We start from the raw sequence: 19,874 nt of genomic DNA, 5'->3' as shown, positions 1-19,874 counted from the left end.
ATGAAATGTCTGAAACAGCAGTGTGCAGATGGCTGGGTGGGGCAGGCAGCTAGATGGGGAAGGTGGCACACGGTTTCTTCTAGAAGCAATACAACGTTCTAAAAGTGACTGGTGGTGCCCTGCTGGTTTGGGTCAGTGGATAGTGCATCAGCCTGCAGACTGCAGGGTCCTGAGTTCATTTCTGGTCAAGGGCACATGCCCAGGTTGTGGGCTCGATCTCCAGTAGGGGGCGTGCAGGAGGCAGCCGATCCATGATACTCTATCATTCATGAAAGAAAGCTGGGGGAGTGAGTTGGGGGCAAGCAGGCTGGTGGGGGGGGGGCAGTTGGGGGCAAGCAGGCTGGCAATGGGGGGCAGTTGGGTGTGAGCAGGCCAACAGCGGGGGCAGTTGGAGCTGAGCAAGCCAGCGGGGAGGGGGCAGTTGGAGGCGAGCAGGCCAGTGGGGGGGCAGTTGGGGGTGAGAAGGTCAGTTGTGGGGCAGTTGGGGGCAAGCAGGCTGGCAGGCAGAGTGGTTAGGGGCGATCAGGGAGGCAGGTAGGTGAGCGGTTAGGAGCCAGCGGTCCCAGATTATGAGAAGGTCCCCTGAGGGGTCCCAGATTGTAGAGGGTGCAGGTGGGGCTGAGGGACAACCCCCCCACCCATGCACGAATTTCATGCACTGGGCCACTGGTCTAATCTAATAAAAGAGAAACATACAAATTGACTGCACCTCCACTATGCCCCAAGTCACGCCCACCAGCCAATCAGAGCAACTATATGCAAATTAACCCAACCAAGATGGCGGCCGGCAGCCACGGACCTGGAGTAAGCAGGAGGCTTGGATGTCCCGGCGATGGAGGAAGCCAAGCTTCCCGCAAAGTTTAGAAGACAAATAAATCCCAGATACCTGCTTCCAGCCAGCCTCCACTAAAAGCTCGGGTGGCTGGGGGCCGTGGCCAGCCTGCAAACAGCCATCAGCCCCTCACCCAGGCTGGCCAGGCACCCCAGCAGGAACCCCCACCATGAAGGGCCTGTGGCCAGCCTGCAAACAGCCATCAGCCCCTCACCCAGGTTGCCCAGGCACCCCAGTGGGGACTCCCACCCTGAAGGGGCTGTGGCCAACCTGCAAACAGCCATCAGCCCCTCACCTAGGCTGGCCAAACATCCATAGGATGAGGGTCCCCACTGGGGGGGGCTTGACCAGCCTGCAAACAGCCATCAGCCCCTCACCCAGGCTGTCCAGGCACCCCAGTGGGGAGCCCCACCCTGAAGGGGGTGTGACCAGCCTGCAAACACCCATCAGCCCCTCACCCAGGCTGGCTAGGCACCCCAGCGAGACCCACACCCTGATCCAGGACACCCTTCAGGGCAAACCAGCCGGCCCCCACCCGTGCACCAGGCCTCTATTCTGTATAATAAAAGGGTAATATGCAAACTGACCCTTACAACAGAATGACTGGGAATGACTAGTCACTATGACACATACTGACCACCGGGGTCAGACGCTCAATGCAGGAACTGCCTCCTGGTGGTTAATGTGCTCCCACAGGGGGAGCTCTGCTCAGCTGCAAGCAAGGCTGACAGCTCTCAGTACAGCAGTGGTGGTGGGAGCCTCTCCAGCCTCCTCAGCAGTGCTAAGGATGTCCAGCCGCAGCTTAGGCCTGCTCCCCGCTGGCAAGTGGACATCCCCCAAAGGCTGCTGGGCTGCCAGATGGTTGTCTGACTGCCAGCTTGGGCCCGATCCCCCAGGGTGTGGGGCTAAGCCAGCAGATGGACATCCTCTGAGGGGTCCCAGACTGCAAGAGGGCATAGGCCCGGCTGAGGGACCCCCCCTGAGTGCACAGATTTTTGTGCACCAGGCCTCTAGTTGTTTATAACCTACACAATAATTGAATTCATGTATATTTTAGAAGTAGCAGAAACCCTAAAAAGTTAATTTGTCCAATGACCACATTTGAGAAATTACTAGAGGCTCAGTGCACAAAATTGTGCATCGGTGGGGTCTCTTGAACTGGCCAGCAGTCGGGGCCACAGGAGGTTGGCCAGTAGGGGGAGGGGCCGCCAGAGGTTGGCTATGGGAGTGCACAGACCACCAGGGGGCAGCTCCTGCATTCAGTGTCTGCCCCCTGATGTCAGTGCATGTCATAGCGACTGCTTGACCAGTTGTTCGGTTGCTTAGGCTTTTATATGTATAGTAGATGGTAACTAATATTTATTGAGAACCTACTATCAGGTCAGTATTTGCTATCTTTTACACTTAGTTTAATCCTCATGTCAACTCTGTGAACTAGATATTCCTGTTATATCTGTTTCACAGTTGATGAAACTTAGACTTACGAAGATTTAATATTTTGCCAAAGATAACATTTACTTGGTCCCTCTAACACCAACATGCTAGTCAGATGAGAAAACCAAGGACAGAAAATTCATGTTAGTGTCATATGATGAACTGTGCCTTACATCATGTGTCATTGGGGGCTGGCATATTTAGATTTTCGTTTTGCTTCTATTATTTATGAAGTATATTTTTTTCTTCAGTATAATGTTTCATCTCAGCAACAAAGAGAAATAATTAAAAGTAGGAGCCTGGACAGGCGGCTACAAGAACCAATAGTATTGACAAAGTGGAGACATAGCACCATTGTGCTGGACACCAATGACAAGGTAAGACTTTTTGAAAAAAATCTGTTGAGAATTTTGGCAAATTCTTTTTTATTTCCTCCTTAGCTGAATATCATACCTTAGTGACTCTTCGTCCTGTAGTAGATTTTGGTTTTGAAGTGTTTTGATTTTTGCACAATAAAGTTTGGTTTTGAAGTGTTTTGATTTTTGCACAATAAATTTTGGTTTTGAAGTGTTTTTACACAATGGACCTTCTTATCTGTAGTTTAATGATGTATGCATATACCTTGATACATTTGAGCCTAGTAGTTGACAGAGTGTTGTTTTATTTTGATAACCTTGTTTTCAAGTTATATATTTTTTAATTATTTGTCTTTAATCTCTAGAAAGTTTTATGATACAATTTTTCTCATATAAGGAATGATTGGAATCTTACACCCTATGTTTCCCTAAATGCTCTTTGCATAAAGTGCTTCTTTTATCAATCTGAGAAGTAATGTTCTGATTTCAAATAGGAGATGAATTTTGATGCAAACTTCAGAATGGAAAAGCCATAAAGTTTTAAACTTCCTTGTGTTACATCTTTTCATTGTGGCTTCATTTTGGGGATGGAGTAGGTAATCAGTACAAATTTGCAGAACATTAGGTATACTAATGTTAAAATGTGAGGGTGGTGCTAACATTCTAATATTAAGGAAACTATTTTAGAAAGATATTTGTTGTTGGAGACTTTTAAAAAAGTTTACTATCAGGCTTCTCTTTTGACATAATTAAAAGGTTTCCTGCATTTTTAGGTGTACTACTGAGAACAGAATGAACTCTCCTAAGGTGTAGTTCTCTATATTTGGATACTTTCAGTCTTAAAGTCCTTTATAAATTATCTCAGTCAGTCAAAACAAGTATTTTTTTTAGTAGTACAAATGGCTGTAAAGTTGTCTTTGTTGAATTAAAAGATGGACTTTTGTAGAGCTGTAGAAATATTTTACTCATAAGATGGACTAAAAGAATAACAATGAAAGTAGTAGATAAGTTTCTAATTTCTGCTTTGAAAGGTTGAATGTAGATGGCATATTAAAGGATTGAAATTCTGGGGTTTGTGCCATTGAAGAATGCTTGAAGATACATTACATTGAGATTAACATGAGTAGATAAGATTCCTAGAGATTTTAATAGAAAAAGTCATTTTACTCCAAGAACCAAATTACAATGAGGGTATATAGAAAGCTCCTTCAGACCATGTATAACGCTCTAATGTAAAAGCCATTGCTGAACCAACTCCATTGTCTCTTAATAAGGAACAAAAAGAATGATTAGTTTGGTGATGTGGACTTAAAAGTTTGTACTCCTTTTTAATTTTTCTTTCTTTTTTTTTAGAATATGTTTGTATGTACTTTATTTTTTTTAATTAAATGTTTATTGTTCAGATTATTACATTTGTTCCTCTTTTTTCCCCCCATAGCTTCTCTCCATCCAGTTCCCACCCCACCTTCTGCTCTTACCCCTGCCACTGTCCTCATCCATAGGTGCATGATTTTTGTCCAGTCTCTTCCCGCACACCCCACACTCCTCACCCCCGAGAATTGTCAGTCCACTCCCTTTCTATGTCCCTGATTCTATTATATTCACCAATTTATTCTGTTCATCAAATTATTTATCTTCTTAAAGGATACCTTTCAGCATTTCATATAATGCTGGTTTGATGGTGATGAACTCCTTTAGCTTTTTCTTTTCTGTGAAGCTCTTTATCTGACCTTCAATTTTGAATGATAGCTTTGCTGGATAAAGTAATCTTGGTTGTAGATTCTTGCTATTCATCATTTTGAATATTTCTTTCCACTCCCTTCTGGCCTGCATAGTTTCTGTTGAGAAATCAGCTGACAGTTGTATGGGTACTCCCTTGTAGGTAACTAACTGTTTTTCTGTTGCTGCTTTTAAGATTCTCTCTTTGTCTTTTGCTCTTGGCATTTTAATTATGATGTGTCTTGGTGTGGTCCTCTTTGGATTCCTCTTGTTTGGGGTTCTTTGCGCTTCCTGGACTTGTAAGTCTATTTCTTTCACCATGTAGGGGAAGTTTTCTGTCATTATTTCTTCAAATAGGTTTTCAGTATCTTGTTCTCTCTCTTCTTCTGGCACCCCCATAATTCGGATGTTGGTATGCTTGAAGTTGTTCCAGAGGCTCCTTACACTGTCTTCATATTTTTGGATTCTTTTTTCTTTTTCTGGTTTTTTGCTTCTTCATATTTCAAATCTTTGATTTCATTCATGGGATCCTCTAGTCTGCTGTTGGGTCTCTGTATAATATTTTTTATTTCAGTCAGTGTATGCTTAATTTCTAGTTGGTCCTTTTTTATATCCTCAAGGGTCTCACTAAATTTATCGGCAGTTTCTAGAAAATTCTTGAAAAGCCTTATAACCATGGTTTTGAACTCTATATCCAGTAGTTTGCTTTCCTCCATTTCTGTCATTTGTGACCTCTTTCTTTGTCTCTGCATTTTGGCTGCTTCCCTGTGTTGGTAGGGCCCAGTGGCTCAGCCTCCCCAATTACCTGAGGTGGACACTCTTGGTACACCCCTTTGTGGGCTTTGTGCACAGTCTTGTTGTAGTTAAGCCTTGATTGTTGTAGGTATCACTGAGAGGAATTGACCTCCAGGCCAATTGGCTGTGAGAATCAGCTGTGGTTATGGTGGGAGAACTTCTGTGCTGGATATAGACACCCTTATGGGGCAGTACTTTCTTCAGTGGGGCTTTGGTGCTCACTGAGTCTGCCCCCTGGGTTTTTCCCTTATGGATCTGAGGAGTTGTAATCTGGATGGTCCACTCTGACCACTGGGTATACTGGCTCTTGGATTTCTAAGGAGGTGCTAATTTAGCCTCTGCCTTAAGCTACCCAGCAGGAGCTATGGAGAGATCTGCAGATTCCTTTTGTTTGTTTGGAGTTTGGAGGTGCCTAGATGAGGCCCAGCTGTGAAGCAGTGCAAGCTGCTGTGGGGCTTTGGGCCTTCTTTTTGGATGTTCTGGGTCTGTCTGGCCCAGCTTCAGTTTGTTAGGTAATTTTCAGATTGCAAAAGGCCAGGGCATTCATATGAGAAAGGCTCTGAGCACAGCTTGGGTGGGGCGGGGTCTCAGGGAATCAACAGGGTGAAGCAAGCAGCTATGGCTGATCCTCAGCCCTGCCCTAAGAGGACCCGGGTCTCACTGTTCTGCTGTAATCGCTGTAGGTGCCTCTGAGAGAATGCCGCCCTTGAGTTCTGCCCGTTGCCAGACAGTACAGTTTCTCCTCGTATGAGTCTGGGTCCCCAGAGACTTGCCTGGAACTGGCATTCAGAGCAGGAGCGTGTGTCTCCCTCCTGATTGAAAAAGAAAGCCACGTCCTCAGTTTCCAGCCATTTCCACGTGTGCGTACCTCTGCACTTTACTTCCACACTGCACCTCCTCTGAGTCTCAGTGTGGTTTTCCCTTTCCCTGTAGTTGTAGAATTTCCACTCAGCTAGCCTTCCTGTGGTTCTGGATGATGTTCATTTTGTCTTTTAGTTGTATTTTTGAAGTGGTTGTGTGAGGCACAATTTCCGGTGTTTACCTATGCTGCCATCTTGGTTTTTCCTCCTTTTTAATTTTTCTTGAAATTTATTTTCAGTCAATTAGAATAACTTTTATGAAGTTCTTAATTACATTTTCTTTTTCAAATTGTGTCAGAGTTGTGAGGACATGATTTTCTTGAGACCAGGATTTACTTATTTTTGGTAGAAATGTCTCTCCCCCTCCCTACCTTATCCTGTATTATAAAGAGCTAATATGCAAATAGTCATAACACCCTCACACCATCACGCCAAAACTGCTTAGACACTCAACATTGGGGAGAGAGGAATGGGGATCAGCTAGGCATAAATGAGGTCACAAGAGGAATGGGGACCAGCCAGGCTGCGGCCCAGGAGAGGGACAAGCTGCCCACACTGTGGTCCCAGGTGCTAGCGCCTGTGGCTGGGGAGAGGGACAAGCCACCTTTCCTGCAGTCCTGGGCACCAGCATTTGTGCCTGCAGCCCGGGAGAGCGACAAGCCGCATGCCCTGTGTTCTCAGGCGGCAGTGCCTGCCCCTGTGACCTGGGAGAGGGACAAGTTGCCTGTCTTGCGGTCCCGGGTGCCTGCAGCTGTGGCCTGGGTGAAGCTGCCCGCCCACAGTCTCCTGTGGCTGTGGCCAGCACGGGCGAAGCCAGCCTGGGTCGTGGGTGCCTGCGGCTGGCCAGAGGGAGGGAAGCCCTGGTCCTGGGTTCCTGTGACCAGCCGGAGGAGGGAATCCTGACTCCTGGGTGTGGGACGAGGCAGAGTAGGTTAGGAGTGATCAGGCCGGTAGGGGAGCAGTTAGAGGCGATCAGGCAGGCAGTCAGAAGTGGTTAGATTGAGAGAGGCAGTCGACATTCCCTGAGGGGTCCCGGAGTGGAGAGGGTGCAGGCCGGGCTGCGGGAAATCCACACCCCATGCATGAATTTCGTGCACCAGGCCTATAGTCTATAATAATAAAAGCATGACATGCTAATAAGACCACACAGCTGAACAATCTTCTGGACGTCATGCAGGACGTCCTTCTGGATGAAGTCGCGGTGGCAGGGGCCGAGGCAGAGTGATCAGGCAGAAGGCAAGCAGTTAGGGGAGATAAGGCAGGCAGGCAGAGGTGGTTAGGGGCGATCAGGCCTGCAGGCAAGTGTTTATGGGCTATCAGGCAGGCAGGCGAATGGTTAGAGGCGACCAGGCTGACAGATGAGTGGTTAGGGGCAATCAAGCAGGCAGGCAGAATGGTTAGGGGCGATCATGCAGGCAGGCGAGTGGTTAGGAACCAGCGGTCCCAGATTGCAAGAGGGATGTCTGACTTGCGGTATAGGCCTGATCCAGCAGGGCCTAAAGCGGCAGTCGGACCTGCCCCGAGTGGTCCCAGATTGGGCCTAAAGCTGTAGTCGGACATGCCCCGAGGGCTCCCAGATTGTAAGAGGGTGCAGTCCCGCCTGAGAGACCCCTTCTCCCCCTTGCACAAATTTTGTGCACTGGGCATCTAGACCTTTATAAATAGAATCACAGATAATTGCTTCACCATGTAAACTTTTCTTTTTATTATCATCCTATATAATATGCAAATTAACCCTCATGTCCACACAGGATGGCTGCCTATAAGCAGGCCACCAGGGGGTTTAGTGAGGAACAACAAAACGACTGAACAACCAGTCTGTGTGGGGAAACCAGACTGGCAGGGGTGTTAGTGAGGGACGACCAAATGACTGAACAGCAGGCTGCATGGGGCGACCAGGCTGGTAGGGGTGTTAGGGAGGGACAACCAAATGACTGAACAGCAGGCTGCATGGGCTGACTAGGTCGGCAACGGGGGGCAGTTAAGATAGACCAGGCTGGCAGGGAGGGGGGGCAGTTAGGGGTGACCAGGCAGGCAGGCAGGTGAGCGATTAGGAGCCAGTGGTCCAGGATTGTGAGAGGGATGTCCAGGCCTAAACCGGCAGTCGGACATCCCCTGAGGGGTCCCGGTCGGATTGGAGAGGGTGCAGGCTAGGCTGAGGGGACCCCCCCTACCGTGCACTAATTTCATGTACTGGGCCTCTAGTCTACACTAATGAAAAAGAAAGATGTAAATTGACCATCCCTTCATGATGCCCATCAGCCAATCAGGAGTGAGTATGCAAATTAACCCGACAAAGATAGGGCCTATGGGCAGCGCACATGCACCAAGCGGCTGGGGGCGGGGTGGGACACTTGCATTGTCGCCATGGAGATGACGCAGGCCTTCCACACCGTCCCCAGTTGCTTCGGGCCTCTGGGTAGTGTGGGAAGGCGGAAAGGCCGGTCTGAGCCAGAGTGAAGGTGGAAAGGTGGCTCCGGCCTGAGCGAAGGCGGTGCCGGCAGCCAGGGGAAGGAAGGTCTATTCTTGCATGAATCTTCGTGTATCAGGCTTCTAGTCCTGTCTAATAAAAGATAAACATGGTAATTGGCATACGACTGCTACCCTTCCCATTGGCTAATCAGCAAGATATGCAAATTAATTGCCAGCCAAGATGGCGGACGGCAGCCAGGCACCTTGAAACTAACATGAGGCTTGCTTGCTTCAGTGACAGAGGACTCCAACGTTCCCCGCCTGCCGCTGCAGGCCTCTGAGCTGCAACTCCAAGCAACTATGTAACAAATATAGAAGCTAAACTTTAGTCCACCTGGCTTCAGCCAGCAGGATCACAACATTGTAAGCAAAGGCCAGAAACCTACTTTCAGCAGCGGAGGCCTAAGAGCTGGAGCCAAGCCTCAAAGCTAAAGCTGGCCCAGAATAAAAAAGAAAAAAAGAAAAAAAGGAGCGGTTGGGAGCTTCAGTCACCCCCAGCCTAAAAACAGCCCTCAGCCCCTCACCCAGACTGGCCAGGCACCCCAGTCGGGACCCCCATCCTGAAGGGTGTGTGACCAGCTGCAAACAGCCATCATCCCCTCACCCAGGCTGGCCAGGCACCCCAGTGGGGACCCCCACCCTGATCCAGGACACCCTTCAGGGCAAACCAGCCGGCCCCCACCTATGCACCAGGCCTCTACCCTGTATAGTAAAAGGGTAATATGCCTCCCAGCACCGGGATCAGCGGAGCCGTGAGGCCTCCCGGCACTGGGATCAGTGTGACGGGGCAGCGCCCAAACCCCCTGATCGCCCTGCGGCTCTGTGTGTGACAGGGGTCAGAGCCACAACCTCCCTATCCACCGTGCTCTGTTCGTGACAAGGGAAGGTGCCCCAACCCCCTGATCAGCCCTGCTCTGTGCCTGATAGGGGGGAGCTCCCCAACCCCCTGATCGCCCTGCGGCTTTGTGTGTGACAGGGTGCGGCGCCCCAACCCCCTGATCGGCCCTGCTCTGTATGTGACAGGGTGTGGCGCCCCAACTGCCCCCCCCCCCCCCACGGGCCCTGCTCTGTGTGTGACGGGGTAGAGCCATAACCTCCCCATCGGCCCTGCCCTGAGTGTGAGAATCGCGGCGCCCCAACCCCCTGATCAGCCCTGCTCTGTGTGTGATAGAGGGCGACGCCCCAACCCCCTGATGGGCCCTGCTCTGTGCATGACAGGGGGCAGCGCCCCAACCCCCTGATTGGCCCTGCTTTGTGGGTGATAGAGGGCGGCGCCCCAACCCCCTGATGGGCCCTGCTCTGTGAGTTTCAGGGGTAGCTCCCCAACCCCCTGATGGGCCCTGCTCTGTGCGTGACAGGGTACAGAACCCCAACCCCCCTGATGGGCCCTGCTCTGTGAGTGACAGGGGGCAGTGCCCAACCCCCTGATTGGCCCTGCTCTGTGCATGACAGGGAGTGGCGCCACAACCTCCCCATCAACCCTGCCTTGAGTGTGACGGTACGGTGCCGCAATCCCCCGATTGCCCTGCTCTGTGCATGACAGGGGGCAGCGCCCCAACCCCCTGATTGTCCCTGCTTTGTGGGTGATAGAGGGCGGCGCCCCAACCCCCTGATGGGCCCTGCTCTGTGAGTTTCAGGGGTAGCTCCCCAACCCCCTGATGGGCCCTGCTCTGTGCGTGACAGGGTACAGAGCCCCAACCCCCCTGATGGGCCCTGCTCTGTGAGTGACAGGGGGCAGTGCCCAACCCCCTGATTGGCCCTGCTCTGTGCATGACAGGGAGTGGCGCCACAACCTCCCCATCAACCCTGCCTTGAGTGTGACGGTACGGTGCCGCAATCCCCCGATTGCCCTGCTCTGTGCATGACAGGAGGCGGCGCCCCAACTCCCCAATCGGCCCTGCTCTGAGCCCGACCAGGGGCTGCACCTAGGGATTGGGCCTGCCCTCTGCCACCCAGGAGCAGGCCTAAGCCAGCAGGTCATTATCTCCCGAGGGGTCCCAGACTGGGAGAGGGCACAGGCCGGGCTGAGGGACCCCCCTCCCCCTCGAGTGCACAAATTTTTGTGCACCGGGCCTCTAGTCATATATTAATACCATTTAATGATTTGAGGCTATGAAAGATGGACTATACCAGAACAGTATAGCTGACTAATATAAAGGGGTTAACTTTACATAGAAACATATTACTATGTAGCAAATGTTAGGATGTTGCAGACAACTGTGGAGACGGGAGGTGTGTGCATGTTGTGTGTTTTATGTAGTGCATCTGTTTGTTTCTGTCTGCTTATAGCTTTTACTAAAACCTGCTATTTGGAGAAATTTTAGATATATTTATACATGCTTATACACTTACAGTACACATAAGTAAATGTATAAATGTAAAATTGTTTCTTTATAATAACAATTAAAATAGTTACACATAATTACTCCATTTGATGCGGTTTTTATTTCTGTAGGACTGATATGCTATGAAAAATGAACTATAATTACTGTTTATTTTACTCAGTTGCTTATTTTCTAGTGTGTGAGTTACTAATCCTTTCCTCAGGCTGTTTCAATATTAGATACTTTTTTAGAAGTTAAGAAATTAAAAAGTGAAAAATGTGAAGCTCTCAAAGTACATAAAGGGGGCTAAACTGAAATTTGAGCATTAAGTGTTATTTCTCTTTGTAAAGATATGTTTAATATAATTTTAATGTGTTCTCCACTAATAGTATAGATGACTTAGGATGTTTGATTTGGAAGGTTGTCCCTCCAAGGGTTAAATTTTCAATACTGCCTAGTTTCTCTGTTTACAAATTATATAGGATATAAATCTGAAGACTTCCCGGAGTTAACAGGTTTTATATGTTGAGTTAACAGTTTGTTTTGTGATTTAGTACAGATTTCCAGTTCCTTATCCAGTTTCATAAGCATAGAAGAGTAGGCTGATATAGATGTGAAGATGAATGTTCAAGGAGATTATTTGGTTTTATAGGAAAATTAATAATAGGCATTGGCAGTGATTTTTTTAAAATTCTCTTTTCCTGTAATTATTCAAAGCATCTAGGGCAGTGGTTCTTAACCTTCCTAATGCCGTGACCCTTTAATACAGTTCCTCATGTTGTGGTGACCCCCAACCACAAAATTATTTTCATTGCTACTTCATAACTGTAATTTTGCTACTGTTATGAATCGTAATGTAAATATCTGATATGCAGGATGTATTTTCATTGTTACAAATTGAACATAATTAAAGTATAGTGATTAATCACAAAAACAATATGTAATTATATATGTGTTTTCCGATGGTCTTAGGCGACCCCAGTGAAAGGGTTGTTCAACCCCCAAAGGGGTTGCGACCCACAGGTTGAGAACCGCTGATCTAGGGGAATGGAGAAAATTTAAATCCATTTAAATTTGGCTGCTGATACCAAAAATATTTAAAAATGTTTTTTCAGTTTTATCCTCCATGAATAGTCTTATAAACATCTGTGGAAGAAATCATTTTTAATAATTGACAAAGCAGAATTGCTTTAAAAATGCACATTATTGGTTTGCCCTATTGTATTCTTATAGGCTTAGAAATTAAATTTTTTTCTGGTGAGTTATTAATCTTTATATTGGAGGTGTCTGTTTTGTATTTTAAAAGTCTTATTTCTAATAATTGGAAAGTTAGCTGTAAATTACTTTAAATATTAATAACAATTTAATTTCTAACATAACTATTTACTAAAATAAAGTTCTCATTCTCACAGTTATCAAATAATTCCTGTAACCATTCCTTGCCTAATCCTGGGTATTCATACCTACCATACCAATAGCAAATTAGTATGGTAACTAATACATTTTTATCACAAGTGTTTAGATTTTATCTATTTTAAATATGGTTAATTTAAGCTGATGAGACATCATGATTTAAGACAACATGCATCATTTCTTTTGAGTAATTCTACATGTGGTATTTAAATTTAACTAATTGGTATAAAATATGCCATATTTCGTAAACTTTTTGATATCTGTAGTTTTCAAATCAGTACCATATTTAATTTTTGGAGCTCAATATAGAAGGAGAATAATTTTCCTAGTTTCCTCTAGTAAACTCTCATACTATGAGCAGGAGAAATAAAATTATATAAGTTAGAATAACATTTTTCATTAATTTCTTATAGGAATCTCCACCTGCCTCAAAACCCTGCTTTCCTGAAAATGAATCTTCTCCCTCTTCACCAAAGCACCAAGATACAGTTAGTATGATAGGAGCTATAGTAAAACTTAGTCCAGTTATTTCGATCAATTTCAGTAAATTGATTTTCTCGAAGTATAATGTTTAAATACTTCTTTGGCTTTTATTAAATTTCATTGGTTTTTAAAAAAGATAATCACAATTAAAATAAATTAAAAGTCAGATTTTATTGATTTAAAAGCCTCTTTGTGCAAAATGTGGTATATTCATGATTAATTTATATATCGTCTTTGTAAGTGATGAATTTATTTGATTTTTAAAAATAAATATAAATATAAATATCCCTTGAGAAGCCTGTCAAGGTATACTTTACCTTTTTTTCCTCAGGCCAGCAATCCAAAGGTAAGAAGCATTTCCCTTCCTAATGAGCGTAGATGCCATTGTTTTTCTATGCTGTCAAATACATTACCCATTCTATGCTAGGTGAATATTGGAGAGTTTCCCCTAAACTGAAAAACCTCCAAGTGACTTCTCTCTAGATACTTTATTTAAGTGGTATGAAATTTTACTTGATCTCTGTATCTGAAGTCCCTCCAGTCTTTTCTTCTCTTTCAATGGATTCTCTTTTCTTTTAGAATGAAGACTGCAGGTTTGTTTTTTGTTTTGTTTTTGTTTTTGAATCCTCACCTGAGGATATGTTTTATTGATTTTAGGGAGGGAGGGAGGGAGGGAGGGAGAGAGAGAGAGAGAGAGAGAGAGAGAGAGAGAGAGAGAAACATTGATTATTGCCTCTCATATGCACCCTGACTGGAGATCGAACCCGCAACCTGGGTATGTGCCCTGATTGGGTATCGAACCTGTGACCCTTCGGTGCAGGGGGCAATGGTTCAACAAACTGAGCCATACTGGCCAAGGCAAAGACTGCAATTTTTAATGAAGACTACAAGATTGTGCATGCTCTGGTTCTTGATTGCTTCTCCAAGCCTCACCTCATACTTCTTGGTCCTAATCCTTCTTCTTGGCTTATTTTCCTCCAACTATACTGCCCTTCTGCTCCTTCCTCAAAGAAGCCTATTCTTTAGCACTGTTGTTCCTCTGACCACTGAAATATTTTTCTCCCACATCTTTGCCTAACTTCTGTTTGTTCATTAGAGCTAAGTTCAGACTTTGCTTCCTCAGAAAATTTTACCTGATCTAGATTTGATCAGGTTTCTCTGAAATACTTAAAGCATTTGATTATGATATTTGATTATATGAAATAGAGTAATTTTTCATTTCTGTCTTCTAGAAACTTTTTAAAAGATATATATTTTTATTGATTTCAGAGAGGAAGGAAGAGGGAGAGAGAGATAGAAACATCCATGATGAGAGAGAATCACAGCCCGGGTATGTGCCCTTGACTGGAATCGAACCCAGAACCTTTTAGTTCCCAGGCTGACGCTCTATCCACTGAGCCAAACTGAGCCAAAAGTTTCTACTTTTTATCTTTTCTAGAAACTTTGAACCCTTTATTTATGCCTGTCTTCCCTACTAGACAATGAAAAGCATTAGAGCAGAAATGGAGTCACCCCAATACCTATTGCAGTGCCAGATAGTAGCTGTTCAGTAAATGTTTGTTGAATGAGTAAATAAAAGTTTTAAAGCTTTTTAAAACATAAACTTGTATTGTTACTTCCTTATTTTATGAAACTATGTTAGACTGTTATTTATTAGATAGTTTCCCATTTGTTAGAGTCAAGGATTTCTACAGATGCTAAATTTTCCTTTTCCAACTCTTCATTCCCTTACCTAGTTAGGTCTTTCATGGTTCATATCACCTGCTGTACACATTTCCTTCTGACATTGCTCAGGTGTAGTTCTCCTGCCTCTAATGTCCTTGGTTTTTTTTAGTTAAACTTTATAGTTAAATGCTATGCTGACTTTTTAGGAGGCTTTGCCAGACGAACCTCAGCATTTTAATAATCTCTTTTTTTTCTGAACTCCTGTCACTTATTGCATTAAATGGTGGAAAATTTGCCTCATGAAGTTACCTCATGTACCCCTTGTCTCCCTACTAAGGTTTTAAGCTCCTAAGGGATAGATAGAGACTAAGTTTTTACTTTTTATCTTTTGTATTATTTAACACAGTCCTGGGTTTATAAGTATTAAATGTAGATAACTGTAAACATGATCTTAGTGGTTTTGTAAAGAATTATTGCATGGATCTAAGATGCTGTTACTACCATACTCTATCAGGTCCATCTAGAAAAAAGCAGAACTGCCTTTTAACTTATTTTAAATATAGGTAAAATATAATTCCTAATATCTTTTATAAATTATATTTTGGTAAAAGGGAATTTCTAGGTAATCTTAGAAATAGGACATTGTAAATGGTCTATATAGAGTTACCAAGGACTGTTAGCAAATTATTTTTCCTCTAGAGGCCTGGTGCACTAAATTCATGCACTCAGGGGGGGGTCCCTCAGCCCAGCCTGCATCCTCTCGCAGTCCGGGAGCCCTCAGGGGATGTCCAACGCTTAGGAACAAGCTTAAGCTGGCAGTCAGACATGTTTAGTGCTGCCACGCGGAGGCGGGAGAGGCTCCCGCCACCGCCGCTGCGCTCACCAGCCGTGAGCCTGGCTTCTGGCTGAGCAGTGCTCCCCCCGTGGGAGTGCAGTGACCACCATGGGGTAGCTCCTGCATTGATCATCTGCCCCTTGGTGGTCAATGCGCATCATAGCGACTGGTCATTCCATCGTTCGGTATATTGGCATATTAGCCATTTATTATATAGAATGCCTTAGCTGTTTTCTGAAAAGTTTGAAAGCAACTAGACCATCCTAGAATCATGGTATCCTCTGATGGCCATCATAGGGAATTGCCTCACCAGTGTTTCTTCTGTTATTCTTTGTGTACCTTCCAGTGGGAAAAAAAAACAAAAACACAATAGTGAACAGCTCTATTAATTTTGAGGCCAGTCTGTTTCCACACAGCCACTCCTTTCCCTCGGAATGGGGAATGCTGGGAAATGTTCCTCCTCCGTGCTGCCAGACACTCCTTACTGACCACTAGGGGGTGTGCCGAACATGGCAGGAGTAGGCAGCAGGCGGCAGAGCGTGAAACATGGTGGGTGTCACCTGTGGCGGGATGGTGGAGCAGGTAAGCAGGGCGCCAGACCAAGGCAGGGTGCCGGTCACTGTCATTAGGACCAGCCTCTGGTGGTTACTGAAAATTCTTTACTCCTGTGCACTGCAGTCCCGCCCAGCGCTCGCACCTGCTGCTGGTGCTGGCTCTGCTTGCACCCGCTGCTGGCACCAGAGCTGCTGCTCGCACCCGCTGACTGTGCCTGGATCCGTCAGTGGGCCCGAGTGGCTGCTGCTGTCCCCGATCGCCCCTCAGCGCTTCTCCACCTTTCCCTGCTCCTGAGGGGTGATCAGTGCTGGCAACAGCCGCTCACACCTGCTTCCAGCATTGGAGCCACTGCTCACACCCACTTTCAGCACTGGCCCCACTTGCACCCGCTGCTGGCGCTCAGTGTCAGTCCCAATCACTTAGCACCATCAGCGGGTGTGAGCAGCGACTGTCAGCCCTGATTGCCCCTGAGGGCTTCTCCACCTGCCCCTGCTCCTGAGGGGTGCTAGGGGCAACAGCTGCCACTCACACCTGCTGACAGCACCCACCCTGCTCGCACCTGCAGCTGGCGTCAGCCCCAAATCGCTCCGCGCTGTCAGCGCATGGGAGTGGCAGTGGTGGGAGTGGGGCTGCCGGCAGACAGAGGATTGGGGGAGGCAGTGGGAGGGGCCAGGTGTGGGTGCGGAGGATGGGCTGAGACCTGCCCTTGTGCCCACTGCAGCCTCGCAGCCCACAGTTCCTTTCAAGGTGCACGAATTCGTGCACTGGGCCATTAGTAATATCATCATGTTAGCTATTGATGTCATCTTAAACTCTCCGCAAATTGCCCATCTTCCTCTTCAAACTGTTCTTTAGTTTTTTTAAATCAAAACTGTATTAACACATTGTTTACGGGTAGTTTTTATCGCGCGCTAACAGGTGGCGCGGGCCATTTTTGCTAATTTTTTGCGCAAATGGCAACGTTTAGTAAAATTACGATAACTTTAGTTTACGTATTTATACGTTACCCGCATTCTACCGCTAGTCTATAAAGAACGTATTAATACGTGTCCCGTGCTCTACTACACTGGTAGAACGTATAAATACGTAAAACGTGTAAATACATTTCCCGCATACAATGTGTTAAAATGTAATTCATATACCATGCAGTTCACTCATTTAAAGTGTATAATTCAGTTGTTTTTAGTATATTCATATATGTGCAACCATCATCATAGTCAACTTTAGAATGTTTTCATCATCTCAGAAAGAAACCTGTACCCATTTGCTGTCACTCCTCTACCTCTAGATCCCACCAAGCCTTAAGCATACTGTAATCTTCTTTTCTGTCTCACTATATTTGCTTATTCTGGACATTTCATATGAATATAATCATATAATATATCTGGTCTTTTTTGACAGACCTTTTGCACTTAGCATATTTTCATTTTGTCTCTTCTAATCACACCAGATTTAAAATTCTATTTCTTAATGTAAATTTTAAACATGCTTTTTTTTATTTCATTTGTTTCAAAATGCATTATTTTTCTTTTTCTTAAACATTTTCCCAAAAATGCACTTTAATTATATTTAACTAAACAAATAAAACAATGTTCTTAAAAAAGAATTAAATTTTATTTAAATTTATTTTATGAAACTATGTTATGCCTGTCTTCCCTACTAGACAATTAAAAGCATCATTAGAGCAGAAATGGAATCAGCCTAATACCGATTGCAGTGCCAGATAGTAGCTGTTCAGTAAAAGAACAGAAAAAAGTTTTCCTATTTGTCTTTGGATGATGATATATCCAGACACTCCCATTGTGGTGTAACGGTAATGTTCGATCTTGAGACGCTTTGCTTTAGGTAATCCTGCTTTGAAAATATTGTCAAGTTTAGTTTGAACTTTTGAAGTCTTTTGTTTTTTATAATTAACTCCCTAAAATTTAAAAAATGGGTGTAATAAAGCTGAATTTCATTATCTGATGAATTGTCAATGTTATTAGATTGTGGAGATGGGATCTAAGCACTGATAACTTTATAAATTGGGGTGCATTGTTATTTTTCATAGTCTCTTCAAATCATTTTTGGAAATAGCAGTGTATACAGCTTTAAAATTTATAATATTTTCTATAATGTAACTACAGTACACATTAAATAGGATTTTGGTGGGCTGATTTAAAAACCTAATCTCTCTGTCACGATGTGCCTATTAGAATATGCATTTTAAAGTTCTAGATTACTGAGTAAAATTTTATCCAACTTGGAAACTTGAACTTTTTCACCTGTATTTCCAGTTATGGTATTAAAATACATTACCCATTTGGAGAAAAGGACATTTCAACACTTGCTTTAACAAAAGTATTAATGGACAAGTGTGGTAGTTTTTTTCATTGAATAATATTATTTTAAAGCCTTTTTTAAAACAATTTAAATATCTAAGTTTTTAATAACACTGGTTTAAAAATTTTTTATTAAGGTGAAATTTGTGTAACAAAATGAACCATTAATCATCTTAAACTACACAGTTCAGTGTATATATTTCATATATTACAATGTGCAGAGCTATCTTTTCTATCTAGTTTCAGGACATTCTCATCCCTCAGAGGGAAGCTCACACTTCTTCCAGGGGTGGGGAACCTTTTTTCTGCCAGGGACCATTTGGATATTTATACATCATTCAAGGGCCATGCAAAATTATCAACTTAAAAATTAGCCTGCTATATTTGGTCAAACATTTAACTAACTCACCTCTAATGCCTTGGCAGTGTCAGACCAAATGATTTTGTGGGCCTTATATGGCCCAAAGGCCAGACGTTCCCCACTCCTTTCATTAAGTAGTCGGTGCACATCTTTTCATCTCCCTTCCCTCTCCTCCTGGCAACCACTAGTGTGCCTTCTGTCTCTGGATTTATCTGTTCTGGAAGTTCCTGGGACTTTTTCAACACTATATCATTGTGCAAGTTTACTTTTTCTGTACTAGAAGAATCTTGTATTAAACGATTATTATATAATTAACTGGAATGTGATTATAATATGATGGACTGCATTGATTTTGATACATAATACTTGTTAGCCCAAATTAGGGAACACCTATTTTACTAAATGAATGCAAGATTGGACGTTCTGGAGTCTACAAAGTGACTATGAGCCTGTGGAAGTTTTCTCAAGTTACTTAATGGACCTGGCATTTTATTATTTTCTTGCCTTATTAGGATAGATTTTTTTAGGTTAAAATTTAATCATATTTTGCTAACCCTTATTAAAACATTTTTGCTTATTTTATGGAGTTTTCTTTGAGTAGCAACTGTATTTAGACTAAGATATATTCACGTGTGAAAATGGGCATTTTTATTTTACTGGACTTAAGATATTTTTATGAAGTTATTTTATTAAGCAACACAAAAACATTGGTTAATTTTGAATCCTGATGAGTAGAGAAAGTATACCAGATAGTTGTTGAAATAAAGATCTGTCTAATTTTTTTCTCCCAAATCTCTCACCTGTATAGCCAAACCTGTATTATTTATCTGTCCACTTGGCACTTCTATGTCAGATTCAGAAACTTCAGTGTTTGAAAGTTACATTTCTCTTACATTTCTTTTTTGTGATAACACTGCTAATTTGTTGATTTATTACTTCAACAAATATGTACTGAACTACATGTAAGGCACTAGTCTTATATTAATGAACATAACAGATATGATCCCAGCATATAACCTATTCGAGTATTTAGTACTCCAATGGATATATCATTATACTTTGCATTAAGTGCAATGAAAGAGACAAAACTGGGGGCAGTAGTAAATAATGGGAGGATTGAGGAAGCTCCTACTTATGAGTGGTCAGGGAAAGCTTCTCTAAAAAAGTGTCATTGAAGCTGAGATGCCACATCTACCCAGTTGCTCAGTGAGCTTGGGAGTTTCCCTCAGATCTGCCCTCTCGCCCTCACATTGTCTTCTGAATCTCTCTCAAAGTTGGGCCCTCTTCACTCTCTCACTGTCACTGCCCTAGCTCAGGCCTTCAATATTTCTTATGGAAATTATTAGGTTACTTTTGTAGTTGGATTCCAGTCTGCCACCCTTTCTTAGTTCATTCTTTTCACTGCCTATTACTTGCTATTTCACCTCATCCAATACTCTGAGAACATTT

The 19,874-nt window shown here is 44.1% G+C and overlaps 1 protein-coding gene across 12 annotated transcripts in view; it reads left to right on the top strand.

Annotated features, from left to right (window-relative positions):
* The window catches only part of ARHGAP12 (Rho GTPase activating protein 12), a 198,214-nt gene that overhangs the window by 136,213 nt on the left and 42,127 nt on the right, over positions 1 to 19,874 (top strand). For 11 of the 12 annotated variants that reach the window (XM_059712575.1, XM_059712566.1, XM_059712558.1 and 8 more), the window contains 2 exons: positions 2,518 to 2,643; positions 12,619 to 12,693. In XM_059712575.1, coding sequence (XP_059568558.1) covers positions 2,518 to 2,643; positions 12,619 to 12,693 — 201 coding nt within the window. The remainder of the gene's footprint in view (positions 1 to 2,517; positions 2,644 to 12,618; positions 12,694 to 19,874) is intronic. The other variant, XM_059712539.1, reaches the window with a different exon arrangement.

The sequence above is a fragment of the Myotis daubentonii genome, chromosome 1 (genome assembly GCF_963259705.1).
Source record: "Myotis daubentonii chromosome 1, mMyoDau2.1, whole genome shotgun sequence".
Classification (NCBI taxonomy): Eukaryota; Metazoa; Chordata; class Mammalia; order Chiroptera; family Vespertilionidae; genus Myotis; species Myotis daubentonii.
Note: the sequence above shows the minus strand (reverse complement) of the source record. Positions and strands in the feature narration are given on the sequence as shown.